Source organism: Setaria viridis, chromosome 3 (genome assembly GCF_005286985.2).
Source record: "Setaria viridis chromosome 3, Setaria_viridis_v4.0, whole genome shotgun sequence".
Classification (NCBI taxonomy): Eukaryota; Viridiplantae; Streptophyta; class Magnoliopsida; order Poales; family Poaceae; genus Setaria; species Setaria viridis.
In genome coordinates, this window is record NC_048265.2 from 9594212 (window position 1) to 9615264 (window position 21053).

At 48.0% G+C, this 21053-nt stretch overlaps 2 protein-coding genes and 1 pseudogene across 2 annotated transcripts; all 3 read left to right on the forward strand.

Moving 5' to 3' along the window:
* Positions 1-92: 92 nt before the first annotated feature.
* On the forward strand, positions 93-2348 carry LOC140222145 (protein ANTAGONIST OF LIKE HETEROCHROMATIN PROTEIN 1-like; annotated as a pseudogene).
* A 13301-nt stretch (positions 2349-15649) lies between these two features.
* On the forward strand, positions 15650-19931 carry LOC117848689 (uncharacterized). The gene is made up of 2 exons (XM_072292671.1): positions 15650-19470; positions 19785-19931. Exon 1 carries the CDS (start codon positions 15985-15987, stop codon positions 18475-18477), a length of 2493 nt encoding a protein of 830 aa, XP_072148772.1. The 5' UTR covers positions 15650-15984; the 3' UTR covers positions 18478-19470; positions 19785-19931.
* On the forward strand, positions 19468-20901 carry LOC117848690 (protein SUPPRESSOR OF PHYA-105 1). The gene is made up of 3 exons (XM_072292672.1): positions 19468-19931; positions 20257-20574; positions 20670-20901. Exons 1-3 carry the CDS (start codon positions 19779-19781, stop codon positions 20778-20780), a joined length of 582 nt encoding a protein of 193 aa, XP_072148773.1. The 5' UTR covers positions 19468-19778; the 3' UTR covers positions 20781-20901.
* The last annotated feature ends 152 nt before the right edge of the window (positions 20902-21053 follow it).

The following is a 21053-nucleotide window of genomic DNA, read 5'->3' on the forward strand; positions in this document are numbered from 1 at the left end:
GGTTAGTGCTTTTTGATAGGCTTGCATTTGTTTTGATGAGTACCTCTAGTGCAACTAGTGAATGTGAAGGCAACAATGATTCTATTCATACCATGGATGTTGATGAATCTGATGACACTGATGATGATTACATAGTGGCAATGCTTGGTCTGGACTACATGGCATCATCTGGTATGAACAAGAAGAAGATTACTACTACGATAGCAAGGATGACTGGAATACAGTGGGTTGAGTTGCAACTACAAGATCCAGTGGAGTGCTTTAACATGTTCAGAATGAGGAGGTCAGTTTTCTTAAGCCTTCATGACACTTTGGTGCAAGATTATTGATTAAGATCAAGTAGACAATTTTGTAGCAAGGAAGCACTAAGAATGTTTCTATGGGCTTGTGGTGCACCTCAATCTTTTAGGCAATGCAAGAATAATTTACATCGCTCATTAGAAACTGTGAGTAGAAAATTTGAAGAGGTTCTTGAATCTATCATGAGATTAGCTGTTGACATTGTGAGGCCTAAGGATCTACAATTTTCTACTATTCATCCTAAACTACAAGAAGCAAGGTTTTAGCCTCATTTCAAAGATTGCATAGGAGCAATAGATGGTACCCATATACCCGTAACTGTGCCACTAGCTGATCAACCGAAATACATTGGTCTTCATGGGTATCCTTCACAAAATGTCATGGCGGTACGTGACTTTGATATGCGGTTTACATTTGCTATCACTGGTTGGCCTAGTTCTGTCCATGATACTCGTGTATTATTGGACACGCTTCTCACATACAAGGATCAATTTCCACATCCTCCCAATGGTAAGGACGAGTTATGCTGCAATTTATTTTTCAGGGAATATTTGCTCATTGTGATATAACATATAAATATAACATGCAGGCAAGTACTATCTTGTTGACTCTGGATATCCTAATAGAAAAGGATTTCTTGCACCCTACAAGGGATAGAGGTATCATGTTTCTGAATGGCAGCATGGTCAGCATCCGGTAGGATTGAAAGAAGTGTTTAATCATGCACATTCATCCCTTAGAAATGTGATTGAGCAATCATTTGGAGTTCTAAAGATGAAGTGGCGCATTCTCTTGAATTTGCCCAGTTATCCGGTTAACAAGCAGTCAAAAATTATAGTTGCTTGTATGGCCCTTCACAATTTCATCAGAGATAGTGCCGTATATGACGTGCATTTTGAAGAGGATTTTGAGGAAGATGATGGTAATCCAACCCAACCTAGCACAGATGGTGGTGGTGGTGCTTTAGGAGATGACATTGATATGGGTGCATTGCGTGATGCTATTGCTGTCGCTATGGTTTCGTGATTTGTTGTTGTACCTATGATGGATGTTTCCATACTAGACCGATCTATCATATGAATTTCATATTATTGTAATGTAATTTCTATTTAACAAACTCCAAAGGCATTAGAATTATAGTCTTCTCCTCAGATTCACAATAAAAATGAGCTATTATCAGCCTTAGGGGCATTCAGGTCAATTTACCAACCTGGACAGACAATCGACACAAAATAATCAGGATTGCCAAACACCCTGCTTATTCAGACAGCAGATTCTCCAGGCAACAGGCTTATCAGATAAGCTTGCTTGCCAGATAAGCGAGTTCCAGAAAAGCGTATACAAACAGGGCCTTAACTGCTTGGGAAAAGCTCAAAAACACCAACTCTAAGGGGGAAGGTTTTGCTCTTGATTTCTCTGCTCTTGATTTCTCTGGAGGAGGTGGCTACATAAGGTGAGTTTGTGCTATTCCAACATTCCTTTTCAACTTCTTTCCATCATTTATAGCTTCATTAGCTTTGGGGTAATATAGAATTATTTTTTATTAAATTTCTTGCTACTTATTAGTTAGTACATCCATAATTCAATTTAGTTTATGGAATAGCTCATTAAATTAGTTAATATAACATAGAAATTTTGTCATAAGTTGTTAAAGATAGATCAAAGACCATGGATGTATGGCATACAAAATTTGCCTCCTTTCATGTCAGAGGTAGTGAAGTTTGTGGAGGCTACGAAAAAGTACGCTCGCATTTGCAAGACAAAGCAAATACGTTGTCCGTTTTTTGACTGTAGCAACAAAATTGTATGGGAGGATACTAATGTCATCAAAAGGCATTTGATAAAGCGAGATTTTATGGATGGCTACACAATTTGGTCCCACCATGGAGAGGTAGGAGGTACTTCCAACAACACAGACATCAATATTGGCTATATGAAGTGGGTGGTGATGAAGTAAACGACAATGATCATGTTATGATGGATGATGATTATGACCGTGGAGATCAAAATGGTGATCAAACATATGTGCGTGTGGAACCACAGGTTGATGAGGAATGTGATGTTGATATGGAGGACATGTTGCACCACTTTGAACCGGAAGTGTTGATAGGGAGTGCTAAAGGGTTAGAGAATTTCGAGATGCTCAAGAAGGTAGCAAAGGACCATATGTATGTGTGATGTGGGAAGGAGTGGACAGTGTTGCGTTTCGTCCTTCTGATCCTGAAGGCTAAATTCGGCTGGTCAGACAATAGTTTCAATGATCTCCTTACTCTGCTGGGCAATTTGCTCCCGAAGCTCAACTTTGTGCCAAAAAACACATACGAAGCAAAGAAGATTGTCAATCCATAGAAGATGCGTGTGTAGAGAATACACACATGCAGGAACTACTGTATATTGTACCGCGGTGAGTGCGCGACATTGGAAAAGTGTCCAAATTGCGATGCTAGCCGTTACAAAATTAATGATGATTTCTGTGAGGACCGTGCTAGTTCCTCCATCGGGAATAAGAGGAAGAAGGTTGAAAAGAAAAGTGCTGGTGCTTACGTGGAGGACGAGTCCTGTATCAGTACTAACATGATGACTCAGTGCAGAGTCCTTGCCTTGGTGCTGTGGTACTTGCTGGTAGCGAACCGTCTGAAGTGTTTGTTCTCAAACCCAAAGATCGATGAAATGATGACTTGGCATGCTAATTGCCTAGGAAAGTATGACGGAAAGCTTCGACATTTTTCTGATGCTCGCTAGTAGAGGACCTTTGATGCCAATCATCTAGAGTTTTCGAATGAAAAAAGGAATGTACAGTTCGCATTGAATACAGATGACATGGATCCATTTGGTGAAAGAAGCATCATGCACAATACATGGCTAGTGCTGATGACCATATACAACCTTTCCCCATAGCTAGGTCACAAGAGGAAATTCCTTTTGCTAACCATTCTCATATAAGGCCCGAAGTAGCCTGGCATCGACATAGATATTTTCCTTGAGCCATTGATGAAAGTTATGCAGAAACTTTGGGAAGATGGGGTTCGGATGTGGGATGAGTATAAACATGGGCACTTCACACTAAGGGTCATTATCTTTGTTACCATCAATGATTATCCCACCTTGTTTGCCCTGACATGTTAGGTAAAAGATAAGACAACATGTGTAGTTTGCTTGGATGGAACACCATCTATGTATGTTAAGGGATCTATGAAGATAGTGTTCATACGGCATAGGCGCTTCTTATTGAAGATACACAAATACCGTAGGATGAAGGACTTCTTCGATGGTACCAATGAGAACGACTTTGCTCCAAAACTGGCTACTGTAAAATAGTATTTGAAATTTGTGAGAAGGTCAAGTTCAAACTTGGTAAGAAGTCATTAGGTGGTGCTGATAAGATGAGAAGGGGATGGAAGCAGGCTGAAACTACAGACGTCATAGACGTGCTGTGTCTATCTTCTTTAAGTATTTGCCATACTGGCGAGAGCTGGCAGTGTGCCATACCATTGATGGGATGCATCATAAGAAGAATATGTTCGATAGCACCATCGGACTCTTGGGCTTATCAGGCAAGGCAAAGGATGGACTAAAATCACAAAAGGATCCTGTTCACCTTCAAATCAGGTCAGAGCTCCATCCACAAGAACTACCTAATGCTAAGCATTACCTTCCCCCGGCTAGCTACAACTTAACCCAGCAGAGAGATTGGCCATGTGCAAGTGCTTGCGCGGGTTGAAAGTGCCAACCGGATTCTCATCAAACATGTTGAAACTTCTACCAAACAACTTATATGTAACTTACTAAATATAAAAAATGTACTGGTGTATATAAGATAATTATTTTTATGTGTTACTTCACAATGGTGCATAAAATGAAAATATAAAAAGAAAAATGTAAAGTAGAGTAGAAAGGAAACAATGCCTGCATAAGAAATGCATAAGAAATATTTGAGTGCAATATTTTGAACCAATTGAAATATTTTTATGTCAAATGCATAAGAAATATTTTGAGTGTAATATTTTGAACCAATTGAAAATTTTTGAGTGACCAATTGAAATATTTTGAACGAATTGAAATATTTTGAACCAAATGATATTTTCAACCATGTAGGTGTACAAATTTATGTTGATATGCATAAATTCATAAATAATTTTTAATTGCAAGTATTACAGTTTTGCATATTAAGAGCGACTAAATCCGCCAGGGAGGATTTTGATTCCGACGGCTCATTTGGATCGTATGAGATTCCACCTGAGTACGAACCAAGCCCACCTAGGACTCGCAGGCGTCTAGATGACTTGGACCCTGAATACGATCCTACCACGGATCATCAGGTACCTGCATGCACATTCATATACTAGCTAGTGATGCGTTTGTTGTTCACATGAAGATGATAAACTCCATTTATTGTTTTCTCTATAGAACGATGACCAATCCCCAGATCATTCGCCACCACGACATCGTAGAATATCAACTCTGAGGAAGGCGAGGTAGCTGCCTCTGGACCACAGCCTTAGGCTACAACGCCTTCTAGTAGTACTCCGAAAAAGCAACGTGGGAAAAGAGCTCGAAACCAGATCCCTGAGAAAGGTACTCTCGTCATAGAAATGCTTGGTTCCAAAGGTGAGCCCATATTACCTGAGGGGATAGCTGCTAGGTTTTGGAACATATGTGGAGCTATTTTCAAGGATAAATTGCAGACCTGGATCACGACCAGTAACTTAAAGAATGTGCCTACCACTACGAAGGATGTTTTGTGGGCCACATTGAAAGAAAAGTTCATTTTTCCTAAAGGTCAAGAGGATTTCGCAAGAAAATTTGCTGAGGGCCTCCTTTGAAGATGTTTCAGGAATTGGAGGTCAATTCTTAATACAGAATATGTAAAGAAAGGCAGGAATGGTAGGGGATGACTTCGGTAGGATTCCTCCAGAAATGTGGAGGAGTTCGTACAACAGAATAACACGCCAGAAGTAAGAGCCCTGAGTGAAGAAAATACCAGGAAGGTTATGAAAGCCACCGAGAACCCCCATCACTTGGGTGCGAGAGGGTACGCGGCCAAGATCGCTAAGTGGAGGAGAGAGGAAAAAGAACGGAGGATAGCTGGTTTACCGGATTTGTTTGAAGGCTTGGATGAGCACGGCAAGAATTGGGTGCTCGCTCGAATTCCGGTATTCACACCCGATGGCAAGGTTACATTCAAACACCCAGCAACAACGGAAATTTATGAGAGGTTGGAACAGTTCGCCGAGTTGCAAAAAAGGGTCTTTTCAAGCCGTATAGGGAGAGAGATAAGCTAATCACCGCAATCGGAACTGCAGAGCACACTAGGCGTGTTCGAGGGATATCATCAATATTGCCCTGGGGTAAAGTATTTCAGAATGACTAAGGAAGCTACAAGAAGTGGGACTGTTATAAGAAAGACCTTGAGGAGAAGATGAGAGCAATCGCCAAGCAGGAGCTGATTGAGTTCTTTGCCACCTAGCAAGCACAAGCGATGACCAACCCAACAGCATCCGATGCTCAACGACAGGCAGAACCACCCCTGCAGCTAGCCAACATAGGATACGTTGCTCCGAGTAGTGCTGGCTCCATTGCAAATGTGAGGTATCCCATAGACGAGATACAAGTGGATACACCATGCAGGTTGGTGATACCTTATGGAAGGAAACAAAATAAGTTTCGAGAGGTCGCAATCGGCATGACAGTAATGGCTCATGTGTTCCCAAAGGAACCCCCACCAGAATACTCCTAGGTGCAAGTTGTTATTGTGTTGGATGAGTCGTGCGAGCTTGACATCCCTATTGATGAGGGGATTGAGGTTCTCGGTGATGCGATGAACCAATACATACTATGGCATCACCGAGATATCGTTCTGAATATTAATGCATCGCTAGAAACCTCACGGCCGAGCCAATATGAACCCATGGTACAGTCAAATGTTGACACAACACATCAGATGCAGTCACATATGCGGGTAGCTACCACTGAGGGCGAGCAGCCGAGCCAGTCACATGTGCAGGGAGCTACCAATAAGGGTGGGCAGCCAATGCCACTATCACTTGTTCTAGAAGGTCTCACTGAGGAGGAATGGACTTCGTTTCTCCAAGGTGATGATCCAACATCACCGAGGCCGCCATCTCCACCTCTGTGGCGGAACCACCCTAATTAACTTAGCTAAAGCACAATTAAGTCACTTGACACGCGATCATATGGTTTAATCAAGTTAACTCGGCAGTCCGTCGGATTTCCTCCGATAAACCACTATACAGGACCGAGAAAGCAGAGCTCACAGGAAGGTGAGTGGTTCCAGAGAATACAATAGATCATCCAAAATTAATAAGTACATTAATTTATTACAACATCAGGTTCAAAATTCAAACAAGTTTACAGAGTTCTTTAAGCAGCGAAAAAAAAGAAAACCAACGGAAGCTAGCGCCGGGGTCGGATGTCATGATGAGGCTGATCCTGACATCACTGAGTCCCATCCTCGCCGTCCGAGGAAGGATCCCACTTGACTGTGCACCTAGGAGGAAGCTGGGGAGGCCAAGTGCCAAAAGCAGCAAACTCAGGGGCTTCAACAACACCTGAAAGAGGTGCCACAAGCAAGGCTAAGCAACTATGCTCAACAAGACTTAACCGACAGGTGGTAACTACTCCACCAACTTCTAGACATGCAAGGCTTTTTGGCTGAGGGCTTTGTTTTGCTAAAAGTGACTACAGTAGGTCCTTACTTTCAATATTTTAGCCACCAGTTCTACGTTCATTTACCAATCTAAGTTAGCAGCTATACTAAACAAGCAAAAGTTTCCAAGCAATTTATGACAAGCATTCATATTAACATCATCATCAAGTTCCATTCTTACTCAATGTAGCATAGCGATCAAGCAGTCCCAAACTGTGAGAGGCAGACGAATCGATTCGAATTTCTTAACCATGCATCGCGAACCTAATCTCACGACATCCGCGCACCATGAAGGTCGCTTCCTTTTTCGGTCGTCCCCATCAATCCTTAGACCCATGTCGGGCCCACTTCCCTTGGTACAAGGCTCCATAGACCCGGCCTCTGCCGTCCTGTGACCGCTCTTGTCACCACATGCGGCCGCAAGGGAACTTCATTCCAGAGACAGTGGATCGAACCGCTCACATCCTGATTTAATCAGGTACTAGGCTTCCCCATCCCATACTAGGTATGAGATTAGTACTTTCAAATACTTGATCACAAGCACCATCACCTTTTGACCTTAATCCAATTTCAAGTAGACAGACGGGGCAATCCACTGACCACCAAAACAATTCACAAGGCCCTACCCCGTCCGTCGTCCTTATGGTGGTAACAAAAAGGAGAACAAGCAACTCCCATAACTCGCGAGTGACAGGAAATCACTCGACTTTTACCGAGTCCTATTTAAGCAAAACAGCTACTCAGTCCATCATACTAGTGTTCAGATCAAAGGGAAACTAAGTCATGCATCTACGGTTTCAAACAACTCCTGGAACGTAAATGCACATATATAACAACAGAAGGCATGCACAAGTTTAGAAAGACTGGGTGATGCTCCGGGGCTTGCCTTCAAGTGGGGCGGTAGCAAACTGATCCTCGGCGTGCTCGGGCGCGACTCCTGTAGGCGGCTGCTCAGCTACGCCTTCGTCTTCGTGCATCGGGTGGAGCTCGTACGTGCCGTTGGCGAGGTTCAGCTCTACACGAAATGCAATGCACGGGTGAGACACTTAGACGGTGATTTTGACAGCATTGCAAAGATTTAACCCAAAACTGTAGCAAAACTAAAGGAAAAGGTGCGAAACCCACTTTATTGGATTCTACTCAGAACGAGGATTCCAACTCAAGTGATTTCACATTTTTCTGATTTTCCTCGATTTAAGATGTAATTTCCAAGCTTCTGTCGATTTAGAACAAGTTAAAAGAGTGGGATCGGGCACAACTGACGATCTGTCCCTTGGAAAGGAATAACTGTACCGGGGTCCTCAAATATAACACAGAGAAGTCCCCAGAATTTTACACAGATACCCTCAGCCAAAAGAAAAGACACAACTGAGCCCTCGGGCGAGGTGGACAGCACTCGGGCAAGTCAGGCGAGGCAGACAGCACTCAGGCGAGTCGGGCGAGGCGGACAACATTCGGGCAAGTCGGGCGAGGTGGACAGGGTCGGGCGAGATGAATAGGGGTCGGGTGAGATGGATAGGGGTTGGCAGCTTACCTCCGGTCCTACGGGCGAGGTCTTGGGGGTGGGAGGAAACAAGCTGAGGCGGAACGGCGGAAGGCGGTAAATTTCGGGTGGCGGCGAGGTCCAGTGGCGGTGGTGCTTCTCGTGGACAATTAGCAAGCTCTAAAGCTGTGTGAAAGAGAAGCGAAGCGGCTGGTGGGGTCGGTAAGGCGCGGTGTTTGGACGGAAGGGGAAGCTCCACAGAGAGCTCAGGCGGTGACGCGTGAGCACGAAGCAGAGGAGTGTGCAGCGGCGAGCGCGGTGGAGAAGAACAAAGCAAGCAGTGCGGCAAAGGCGGTGGTGGCGAAGGAAACTCCGGTAAGAGGCTTCGGTACCCCCTTTTATAGCTACGTGGGAGTGCTCGGAGGAAGGGAACAAGCTCAACCGGGCGCGAGGATAAGATCGAGGGAGAAGAGGAGTGCTCTGCCGTGGCGGCGATTGGTTGGCATCTCCATTGGCCAGAGAAGCAGAGTTCCGGGGGCAGGATCCTCCGAGCATTGGGCAAGGAAGATAGCGTTAGGCAAGCGCGGGCTTGCCGGGCGGAAGGATTGGCGAGGTCGAGCGTGTGTCTGGTCACGTCAAGTGCAGGATTGGGTGCGGCGGCTCGGCCTGTGTGCGGCAGTGGCATGGCGTGTGAGGGAAAGGAAGACGCAGGCGCTGGTTGGGCGAGCGGGCGAGGGTGTGGGACGATGGCAGCGGCATTGGCGGTCAGGAGGGAGGGAGGGGCACTGCAGGCGAGGTGACAGGGCGAGCGGTGTGACGCGAGAATACGTGGGACTAGCGGTTCTGCCGGGGCACGCTACTGGCGAGGCGGGGAAAGGAGTTGTCACTGCCTGGGCGGCGGTTGGCGAAGACGGTAGCGTCGCGGGGCGCGTGTGTGGGCAACACGACTGAGGTGTGATGGGAGGGCCGAAAGGCGTTGGGGCGCGCGGCCGGGGATCCGGGTGAGACGGATGCGCGCGGGAGGCGAGGCGGTACCGGCACGGCAGCGGTCGATCTTCGGTTGCAGAGTGGCTGGGGCGATGGCGGAGCTGCGGGCAGTGCGCCTGGCACGGCTGGCGAGGTCTCGGGCGAGACGAGACGGGGCAGAGGGGTCTGCAGGGCTCTTCTGCGCGCGACTGGGAAAGAGGCGCGCTGATCTATCTTATCACGATCGGTGACTGGGCGAGGCGACGCTCGCCGGTGAGGTCACGCCACGCGGTGGCGGCGCTCTGAGCACGGCGCACGCGCGCTCTGGCGCTGTCTGGCCAACGGGTCCGCAAGATCCTTTGCCAGGCCCATCTTCCAGCCTCTTGATCTCTTGATTTTCAAACTGCGCCACGTTGGCTCCCTTTACAAGAGTTGTAGCACACAGACTAAGGTCCAACTCTTGGAATTTGACCGAGTTCAAAAAGATGGTGGATTTGGAGATTCAACGCTTCAAAGTTTGGAGGAACACCGGTGTCAGGACTTAGGGAAAAATGGCGGATTGGCTAGTTTTCAGGGGTCGGAGCTGATTTGAGCTGCAGATTTGGGAAGCTTCAGAGGCGAAATGGACCAAGGTCCAATTAGCAAAGTTGTTGTAGGAACTTCATTCTCCAACTTCTACAAAAGGACGTCCTGATGTTTTGTTCAACTTTCCAAAGATAAACCTGCCCTAAGGCGCCAGGGCGGGCTGATTCCCAGACTTAGCCGGAATGGCTAAAGAGGCTGAGTTGACCAAACTAGGGAAATTTGACCTGGATTTTGAAGGCTTTCGGGGCAGATTTCGAACTTGCTCCTTAAAGCAAAGTTGTTAAAGTATCGAAGCTCTAAAACTTTGGTATTGGGCTCAGCTCGAAATGAAATTGGAAACATCTAAATAGAGAGCCCCAAGGCTTGGACTTTGCCTAAAAGTTGCCAAAGCTCTTCTCTAAGCACACATGACTTGCTCTTAAGATTAAAACTCCTGTTTAAGCACCCAGGTTGTTACAACCTCTCTAGAGGCCACCATCTCCACCTCCCTAACCGCCAGCGGTACCTCTTATGGTCAGGACATATGAGAATAAGGATCCATCGACACAAGTCAACAAGTTCTTAAATGTAATGAAGACCAATGCTTCATCTCCCAGTGAGAAATTTGTAGCTTGTGGCCCCTCTCGGTGAAAGGAAATAGATGAAGGTCTCAATTTTATTGCGTCAGATGAAGTTCCGCAGAATTATGAGCATGGCAAATCATTCTTGTATCGGTGGAATCTGTTGGATGGCCCATGGGAACTTAATAAGCTACATGGATGGATCATGGACACAATGAAGCAAGGCATTCGAGCAATCACCGCGTGTATCCCAAAAAATGTTTCCCTTGGCGCTTGGGATTACGAGATTGTGATTGATTTTGAGAATTTGTTCAGACTTTACCGTCATCAACACCTCGATGTCCAGCTCATTCAAACATGGTGCTTGTAAGTCCACATGTACCGCATACACGAGTTTTACGTACGTATGTATATATTTTATATGTCCAGTACACAAGCGCACCCGGTCGGTGGGCCAGAACATACTCCTCCTCTTCCTCCTCCTTGGTCTCTTCCTCCTCATCCTCGTCATCGTTGTCGTCGTCATCCGACACGACCGCGCCCCGCCACCGCCTTTGGAGCTCCTTCGCGGCCCTCTTCTTCTTCCTCACCGTATCTTTGTCCTTCCTCCTTTTCTGCTTCTCGGCGAGGAGGCGGTTCTGCCGCCGCCGTTCTGCGTCCTCTGGCACTGGTGGGCATGAGGCCACGACCTGGGTCATATTGCCCTATAGATACAAGGACTCCGCATTAGGATGACGGACTAGGGAGTGTAGGAAAGAAGAACGAGAGTGTGAGATCCTCACCAGCTAGACGAAATCCTCGTCCGGGCGCATTGGAGGATGACCGGGCACCGGGTAAACAACGTCCTTGTCCTCTAGCACCTCCCGGACACGCTGCTCGACCTTGGTGTCAGCAAGTACGCCCGTCGCAAGGACGGTACCCTCGGTCAGCGTGCTGGGAACCATGTCGTCGAGCGAGCGAGCGCGGAGCATCAACGACGCCACCCTTCGAGCGTGGTACGCCCCGATAACTCCGGCTCCGGTCAGGCCCTTCTCCTTCAGGCGGTCGATGGCCTGAAGAAGACCAGCGATCTGCTTCTTCTCCTTCTTGACCAGACCGTACGACCATAGGTCCAGCGTCGCTGCAATGACATGGCCGATAAACTCTGGCAAGGGGGACTCAGAGTGGTTCTTCACATAGAACCACTATTGGTGCCACCCCTTATGGGACGCCGCGGTCTTCATCACCATGTATTCCTTGGTGCGGTTCTGGCGGAGGTGAATGCCGGCGCACCCCATCGGCACCAGAATTGTTCGCGTCTGGGTCCCCCTCTTCTCGGTCTTCTGATACAGGCTGACCGTGAAGAAGTACTTCCAGAGTGAGAAGTTGGGCTCGATCCCCAGGTACCCCTCGCACAGTGCGACGAACACCATGATGTGCTGGATCCCATTGGGATTGAGATGCTGCAGCTCGAACCCGTAGTAGTGCAGCAACCTGCGGAAGAAGAGGCTCGGTGGAGCCGCGAACCCCTCTCATGGAAGTGCGTGAACGAGACGACGTAGCCGCCGTCCGGCTGCGGCACGTCTTCCCTCCTGGGCAACCGCCACTCGTCCCTTGCGGTCCTCTTGCAAAGGAGGCCCTTCTTCACGAGGCCATCAGCGCACGAGGTGCTGAAGCTCGAGCACATCCAGGACTCCATTGCTAAGGGGGTGGGAGGCTCGACGGCGGAGGGTGAAGAAAGCTGCTGTGCTGAGTGAAGGAAGGCGAAAGGTGCGCAAGAAGGCGAAAAGGCTTGAAAACGGGTGTGGGCGGAACCGGCGAGGTGGACTCCCTCGTCTTATCGGGGGCGCGCGGGGAGCGAAAGGGGCGGTCCCATCGCAGTTATTGCGATGCCAGTTACGCCCCGTCACCTCCACCTTGTCTGTGGTACTGCTGTTCCTATTCTTGAGTCCTAGGCATGTCCTCCAAAGTATACTATGTCTGACATTACCTGCATATTTATTCTAGATATGTGCAGATACTTGATCATTCTCTTCTTTATGTTTTGGTTTTGCATATGAGATTTTCTGTGGTGCAAGATTGTTCATTTGAATGCCATGCCTGCAGGAGGAACCAGCTGTGATAGAATCCTACTATAATAAGAGAATAGTTGGCTGTCCTGGTGGTGAAGGAGGTATGTCAAGGCTAACCATATATGATGGTTGTAAGTGTTAAATATGTAACTCACCATAACTGGTTAATTCTTCCATCGGGCTTATTGCAGAGGATGAACATGATGTTGTCTGGTTTGGTTTGGAAAAGGATAAACCACATGAGTGTCCTGTCTGCTCGCAGTACTTTGTGGTAACTGAAATCAATGCCTTGGCTGATTGTTATAAAAGATGTCCAACATTAGTTGATTTTGCTGTTAGTTACGAGTGGTGAAATATTCTTTTTGTTGACTTTGTGCAGCTCAGGGCCATTGGTGACAGAGGTGATCCAGATGGGCATGACGACGATGAAGATGAACATCACTGAGGCCATGTGTCAATTGGCGATAATAATAACCTGGTGATACATGGTTTTGGTTTATCTTTGCAGTATCGAACTGCTCTATAGTGTTGTAATTGATGAGTGTTTGACCATGAAGCAGGTCAGGTGGTGTTTTTCGCCTATGGATTTTGTTGGGATACGAGGTAGGCTACACTAGCGCAAATCAAAATTTCTACCGCGTATAACCAGGAAGAACTGCCGTATAAGGATCACGGGATTACCACTCGACGCACTACTGGTGCGGAAGATGTAGATATGCGTCGATGCAGTGAAGACGATCACGTAGTCGTACGTAGTCGATCAACGTAGTCGCACGTAGTCGATCACGTCCAGCAGCTCCTCAGCAAGATCGCCTCCGGTGCCGCGGCTCATCGTCGGCTCGTCGCGGCTCGTCGGCGGCTTGTCGATGGCTCGTCCAAGTGCTGCAGGCGCAACACCTCCAAGGTATCCACACGTTCAGGGAGGAAGCGTCGCAAGCCGGACTGCTAGATCCGCGAGTTGCAACAGGCGAGGACGTGGGAGGCGCGGCAGGTGTGTTTCGCCCAAAAGGTGTAAACCCTAGGGCGCCCCCACCCCTCTATTTATAGAGGTTCCTGATGGGCCTCTGGATCCGAGGCCCATTAGTACTCCTAAACCTAATCCAACTCGGATCAGATCCGAATTGGGCTTCCAGCCCCTTAAGTGTGTGACCCTATGGGTTCGGATACGTATAGACATGGCCCGAGTACTCCTACTCGGCCCAATAGTCGGTAGCGGCCTCTAGCAAGACGTGCCAACTCCTATACGCACACGAAGATCATATCAGACGAACCATCACAACATAATATACATGCTATTCCCTTTGCCTCACGATATTTGGTCTAGCTTCAAGCCGACCGCTCTTTCTCGATCCTGTGATTCGGAATCCCTTTGTAGGTTAACTCTTAACCGTACGTAGCATGGCCATGCATTTTCGGATCCGATCACTCGAGGGGCCCAGAGATATCACTCTCAATCAGAGAGGGGCAAATCCCATCTTGACTGACCATGTCTCATAGCATGCTTCTTGACAAACCCGAAAGCTACCTTTATAACTACCCTGTTACGGCGTAGCGTTTGATAGCCCCTAAGTAGGTCGATCCACATCTAGAATACATGCGACAGTCTCAGGTCTAAGGACAAAGCGTATATGTTGTTTAAAGAGAGAACTACTTCTCGTGTTGGGTCAGTCCTAGCACATGTCTCCACATGTGTCCACATTATTAGTTCAACATCTCCATGTCCATGACTTGTGAAACATAGTCATCAACTAATACATGTGCTAGTCTAATATTCATGTGTGTCCTCACATGAACTCCGACTAGGGACAACTTTAGAATAACCATACAAGTAAAGAGTTTCACATACAATTCACATAATTGCAAATCAATTCAAGTAGCCTTCAATGAATATTCAATGAACACAACATACAAATCATGGATACAAATGGAATATCATCATCTCTATGATTGCCTCTAGGGCATACCTCCAACAGATTTTGTTGGAACCGTGTAGACTTTACAGGTGTTTCTGTTTGGCATGTGCATTTTTTGTTGAGTGCATCATCAAATAAAGGATGAGTGCATTGATCTGTTTCACTCTAGTGACCATAAGGTGTGGCTTTGCAATGTTTGTATTCTTTTTTTGTTCCGAGATCAATGAGGCCATGTGTCTTGAAGTTGAGAACATCTTCTTGAAGTTGAGCAGATGGCGAGTAGGACACAGCTGATCCCAGTTCTTGAGCCCGGCTTGTGTTTTACTTCCTCCGTTCCAAATCGCATACAAATATTTATGAACTAAATCGCATATAAATATTTATGAACTAGAAAAATTAAAGTGACAATTTGGAACGATTTGGTGAGGGGATGGAATGGACAAATCGCATAGATGTTTGTACACATATAAATATCTATGAACTAGAAAAACTAAAGCAATAATTTGGAATGGTTTGGTGAGGAAGAGGGAATGGACGAAGTGAATGGTTGAAGTGAGTAAAATGAACTTGTTCCTATTTATAACAGATCTTTGTTTTCTTTTTTAAAAAAATAGATCTTTGTTTTCCTTTTATTCAGGACCCTTTTCTACCTTATCTTCCTGTCTTCTACTTTCTACCTTATCTCTTTCCTCTGCGCAAGCGCCGCCCGTGGCTTCGCTCCTACCCCGGTTCGCTTCGGGCTTGCCCTCCTGCTCTCCCGCCGCCCAACTTCGCCGGCCACGCCGCTCCATTCCATTCGGGCGCCACCCGTCGCCCGTCTTCGTCTCCGCCAGTCCAAGCCCCGGTCCGCTCCAGCCTTGCCGTCGTACTCTCCCGCTATCCAGCTTCATCCAGCCAGCCATGCCGCTCCCCCACCGGTCCACGCGCTAGCCCCCGCCGGACGCCGGTTCAGGCGCCTGCGGCCGCGGCTTTGGCGTGGACGCCGGGCAGCGCTTGTGCCGGTTCCAGCCGATCCCAGGTCCGAGGATGGCGGCCGGCCGGCCCGAGCCAACCAAGAAAGGGGCGGCGGGCTGTAGGCGGCAGCGGCACGCCCATCCCATCCACCGACGACCCTACAGGTACGCGGGGAGACCGGTAGAAGCCGGTGGCAATTTCGGTGTAATTTGTGCCAACTCGCATAATCGTTGTGGGCTGAAACTTTGTCGCGATCAAACCGGCCCAAGAGCCCAGGCAGCCCTGCCAGCACGATCCGTTGCAAAACGAGCCTCCCTCCCTCCTCTGCTTCTTGCCTTCTTTGCACCGTTCCCCCCCTCTCTGCTCCAACTCCAAGGCTTCCTCCAGAACAAATTCCAAATCAAACCCCCCGCACCACCAAACCAACGTCTTCCAGTTCCTCGACGTCTTCCCTTCCTCCCCCAATCCAATCCCCACTCCCTCGCCCCCACCTCTCCGAGCTCCCATGGCCGAGCCACCTCCCTGGGCGGACGGCCTCCCCCACGCCGCCCTGCGCGAGATCGTCCGCCGGGTCCCGTGCGCCGTCGACCGCGGCAGCATGGCCGGCGCCTGCCGCTCATGGCGCGCGAGGCTCGCGGACCTCCCGCCCCCGCCGCCCCCGCTCCCGTGGCTCGTCCTCCCATCGGGCGGCTCCACCCGCTTCTACTGCGCCCTCAGCGGCTGCGTCCATCACTACGAGACCAACGCGCTCCCGCACGGCGCCCGCTTCTTCGGCTCGCACGAAGGCGCATGGCTCTTCCTCGCCTTCAACCAGAACACCGACCACGAGCTCGTCAACCTCCGCGCCGACAGGACCTTCCTCATCCCCGACAAGTACCGCCTGCAGCAGGACGGCCCCCTCGCCGCCGCCCACGATGACATGGTCATCCTCGCCGCCGCCCTCTCGTCCCCACCGGACCAGGGAAAGTGCGTCGGCGCCTGCATCATCTCCCGTTGGCCGGCCAACGTCCCCACCCTGCGGCGGTTCGCGTTCTGGCACGTCGAATTTGGGGGTGACGCGGACGCCTACGATCTCATGCCTGACCCCGACCCAACTCCGCCGCATTTGCAAGTTGAGGACGTCCTGTGCTACCAAGGGGCCTTCTACTTCCTGACCCAAGGCGAACACATCCGCCGGTGCGAACCGGTTCATGATGCAGGTGGGGATCTGGAAGTACTTTCCGATGTGTGGTTCTTCCAGCGCGAGGGCCGCAACTACGACGGCCTTGTCGTCCAAGCTCGCTACCTCGTGGTGTCCCGCGACGAACTGCTGATGGTCGTCAGGCTCACCTGTGGAGCCAACAAGCCGGCGGCGGCGTTCAGGGTGTTCCGGGCGCTGAGACCTGTTCAGGACGTCGAGGAGGTGGCCGATGAGGACGGGGAGGACAATCAGGTCGCAGAGGCGGACGATCAGGGCGAGGAGATTGAATACCCCTGGTCCTGGGGTGAGCTGGACACGCTGGGTGGCCAGATGCTGTTCGTGGGGCGAGGCTGCTCCAGATCCTACAAGACGGCTGAGTACCCGGGGTTCGAGGATGGCATATACTTCTTGGATGATCGGAGCTTCTACGACGACCATTGTGTCTGTGAGAGGCAGTACCCCTGCAGCAACAACGGCAGATGGACGCAAGGGCCGCCTCCCAATATTGAGCTCTACTTCCCGGAGCAGGGGCCTTCGGACCACTCTCCTCCGGCTTGGCTGCTCCTATACAACCGGCCATATGCCAAAGCTTTGCCACTGGATATGGTCTGTGAGATCAGTCGCCACATTATTTGCGACACCGAGCGTGTCCGGACCCTCCGCGCGTGCTGCCTGGTGCTCTCTGACCCTGGGGCGCGGGCCATACAGCCACAGCTTCCGTGGCTGCTTGCAGCTTCCACCGACGGGCCCTTATTGTACTGTCTAAATTGTGGCAGTGGCGGGAATGGTACCACGCACACTACTGGCGCCCCAATGTACGTGCATACTGCATACCACTATGGTTCATACGATGGCCGTTGGTTGTTCTCTACATTGGAGAATGGTGACAGTGTGATGGTTAACTTACTTACCGGAAGCAGGCAGAGACTTCCCATTGAGATTACATACCGCCAGAGTGGTTTATCATACCCACAGAAAATCCTTGCCGCCACCCTCTCCGCCGCACCAGATAGCTGCAGAGCCTGCATTGGGGCAGCGATAGTCCGTTACGTCCATCCATCAGTGAAGCCCATCTTAACGTCTCACTTTGGCAAAGAAGGCCGTGAAACAGCTACCCAGATTGCACTGTTTAGGCTTGGGGATGAAATCGCTGTCGACCCATTATCAGCTATCAATTCGCCCATCTTTGTAGAAGCAGATGACATAACATTTTATAATGGGTCACTGCATTGCATCACGCCAGGTGACCACTTCTTTGTTTGGACTCCGGTGTTCCTTCCAGATGGGCAATTTGTGCTGGATAACGTAGATCACTGGAAACACTTTCGTCTGAAGTACGAACTGGATGGCAGGCAGCCCCTTCCCGATGACAAGACCCCGGGCTGCCATTACCTTGTGGAGTCCCGCGGGGAACTGCTAGTGGTAGTTCGGTACTATTCTGGTGCTAAGACAGTAAGGGAAACTGAAACATTTAGGGTGTTCAGAATGATCATTCCAGAGTTTGATGTCAACATGGGTGATCACGATTTTTGCATCTGCACCCATCAACCGAGCCTGGATGGCCGGATGCTGTTCGTGGGGCGAGGCTGCTCCAGATCCTACGAGCTGGCTCAGTACCCAGAGTTTAAGGACGGCATCTACTTCGTGGATGATCAGAGCTTCTACGACGAGCACATCATGTGCCATGGTGGTAATGAGAGGGTTTATCCCTGCAGCGATACTGGAAGGTGGATCCAAGGGCCACCACCGAACCTTGAAAGCTTCTTACCGGGGCAGGGTTCCTCAAAAACCTCTTCTCCAGTTTGGATTCTCCCTTGAGACAGACTCTCCATCTCTGAATTTGTGTTTCATTTGCTGTGCCTAACCGCCACAGCATTCATGTACTTCATTTTACTCTCAAGTTTCAATTTACATACCTGAATACAGAAAATGGTTGGTTGGTTGCCGTTTAAGATTGTGTGAGGTCATTGATTGTGAATCCACTTTGAGAATTTGTGTGCTGGTGATAAGATTGTTTCCTTGTGATTCCACCCAAGTAATATTCTTGGAAGATGAACCTGTGCAATTCAGCATTCTGAATTTCTTTCCATTGGCACTGTGACAGGGTACTGCAGGCAAGTGCCTATGCTAGAACAGAAGGGATGCAGAATCTGGGAAGACTGTCTTATATTTCTTTTACTAGTCTCCCCAAGTGTTAATTTTGTTTGTTTACAAGCTTATTTGTTTTTGCTGTATTTACTGTGTGATCTCTGATTCTCATCTGTGCATTACGCTGGTTCAGATGGATTTGATCTTATATAATTTGGTGATGCTGTTATTATCAAGTATGCACCAAATGGTGACTGTGGATTCGAGATACTTTCAGTATAGTGAGATTGGTTTATGTTGTGGGCACAGATCTATTTTCCACAAGCTTTGTACTGATTTAAACTTCGCGTCCTCATAGTTTTACCTTTGTGAGGACAATCTAGTGTCTGCTGTGCCAATTTCTTCTGCGCCTTCTATGTTATCAGTACTGTTATGCTCTGAGAGGGAGCACAGGTAGATTGATTGTTGAGGTAAGTGCTGTGAAGGTAAATTTGGTGAGCTTTAGGCATACTGATTGTTGTTTGAGAACTGCATTTTCTTTTGTTGAGTTTGTTGCACCTGTTCAGCCAAAATTCTTAAGCTGTTGAGTTATCTGATGGTAGCTACTGGTACTTTCAGCAGTTCTGCTATATTTGTATTGTGTCAGGAACTCAGGATGTTTCTATACAGAAAAGAAAAGCTAGGGGAATAGAAATATGTTAGCCAGGAAATATAAACATGAAGGTGGGTTAATAACACTGTTTCATATCTAGATCTTCTAGTTGCTTCATGTGAAAAGCAGTAGTTCTTATCGTTCAGCCTTTTAGCACTCAGCACTGCTCAATTGCTACCTCCAGCATGTTCCATTTTTGAGCTGCCACCTTCTCCACTCGTTTATCATTTCTTATGGTTTGGATGTTTCTTTGCTGTTCCCTTGATACTATAACAAAGAGCAAAAGCCTGTCTGTTATGAACATCAGTCCTGGAGATGGACTGCGTGTTATTCCTGTGTTTCCCTCTTTTGTGCTATTTAGCTTAATTATTATTGTGAAATGCAGTTATGGAATGCCAGCTCTGGTCAAGGATTCACACAGTTTACAGAGCACCGGAAAAGAGCTTGGTCTGTGAGTTTTTCAGAAGTGGACCCTACTAAGTTGGCAAGTGGAAGTGATGATTGTTGCGTGAAAGTATGGAGTATTAACCAGGCATGTTTCTGAAATACATCCACTCCTTTCTCTATGCCATATTTTACTCTTACCTCCAATATCCTGAGTTAAAAGCACACAAATAGTAGATACTTAAGGTGAGACAGAGAGTTATACAAGAGAAATATCAAACTCATCTAGCTACCATATTTTTGCTGTCACTTGGGTGATAGCTAGCATATTTTTAAAGGCTGCAGGCTAAATATCACAATACACAGAAATCTGCAGTGCATGTGTGTCGGGTTGACCACTGCTCCTTACCTTTTATCTTCCATAACTACAATTTCATACTACGTTTTAATATCATTTAATTTCTTGTTCTCAGAAAAATTGCATTGATACAATCAGAAATGTGGCCAACGTATGCTGTGTTCAATTCTCTCCATACTCCTCCCACATGCTAGCATTTGGTTCAGCTGATTACAAGATATACTGCTATGACCTGAGGAACACAAGGATCCCTTGGTGTACTATTTCGCGACATGGTAAAGCTGTCAGTTATGTAAGGTTCTTGGATCCAGAAACACTTATCTCTGCATCAATGGACAACGCATTGAAGATATGGGATCTTAACCGGACTAATTGCAGTGGATTATCTACTGATTCTTGCAGCCTGACACTGAATGGTCATACCAATGAGAAGGTATGAGAAAAATTTAGTACTGCTTGTTTGTTTTCTGAGGTTAACCTGTTTGTTGAATAATCTGAAATCAACCTTACTAATAATTTCTTCTGCAGAATTTTGTAGGGTTATCTGTTCACGATGGATACATAACATGTGGCTCCGAAACCAATGAAGTGAGTGTTTTATGTAATAATGTAATGCATACATTTTCCTTGGCATTCTGACATGTTTTAGTGAAGACGCTGTCAGGAATTGAGTTCTGTCTGTCTAGTTGTAAACTTTCGATTGAGCAGCTATGTGTTGAGCACATTGGTATGCTCAGGAAATTGTGTTTTTTTCCCCTCATAGCACAGACGATTACCATGGACCCAGTCTCTAAACCTATCATGGTCCTTTCCTCACTAGTATGACAAACAATGTATTAACACACTTGATCAGCCCAGGCCTAGCAAGTTTCTGATTCCGCCCGACTGTGTATTGCAAACCACCTCTCAGCC

Bases quoted from the DNA above. Each gene is read 5' to 3' on its own strand.
- LOC117848690 (XM_072292672.1), top strand. From the start codon at position 19,779: ATGCAGTTATGGAATGCCAGCTCTGGTCAAGGATTCACACAGTTTACA. The intron at 19,932-20,256 runs GCATGTTTCTGA...TCTTGTTCTCAG, and splicing joins AAGTATGGAGTATTAACCAG to AAAAATTGCATTGATACAAT. The intron at 20,575-20,669 runs GTATGAGAAAAA...TTTCTTCTGCAG, and splicing joins ATGGTCATACCAATGAGAAG to AATTTTGTAGGGTTATCTGT.
- LOC117848689 (XM_072292671.1), top strand. From the start codon at position 15,985: ATGGCCGAGCCACCTCCCTGGGCGGACGGCCTCCCCCACGCCGCCCTG.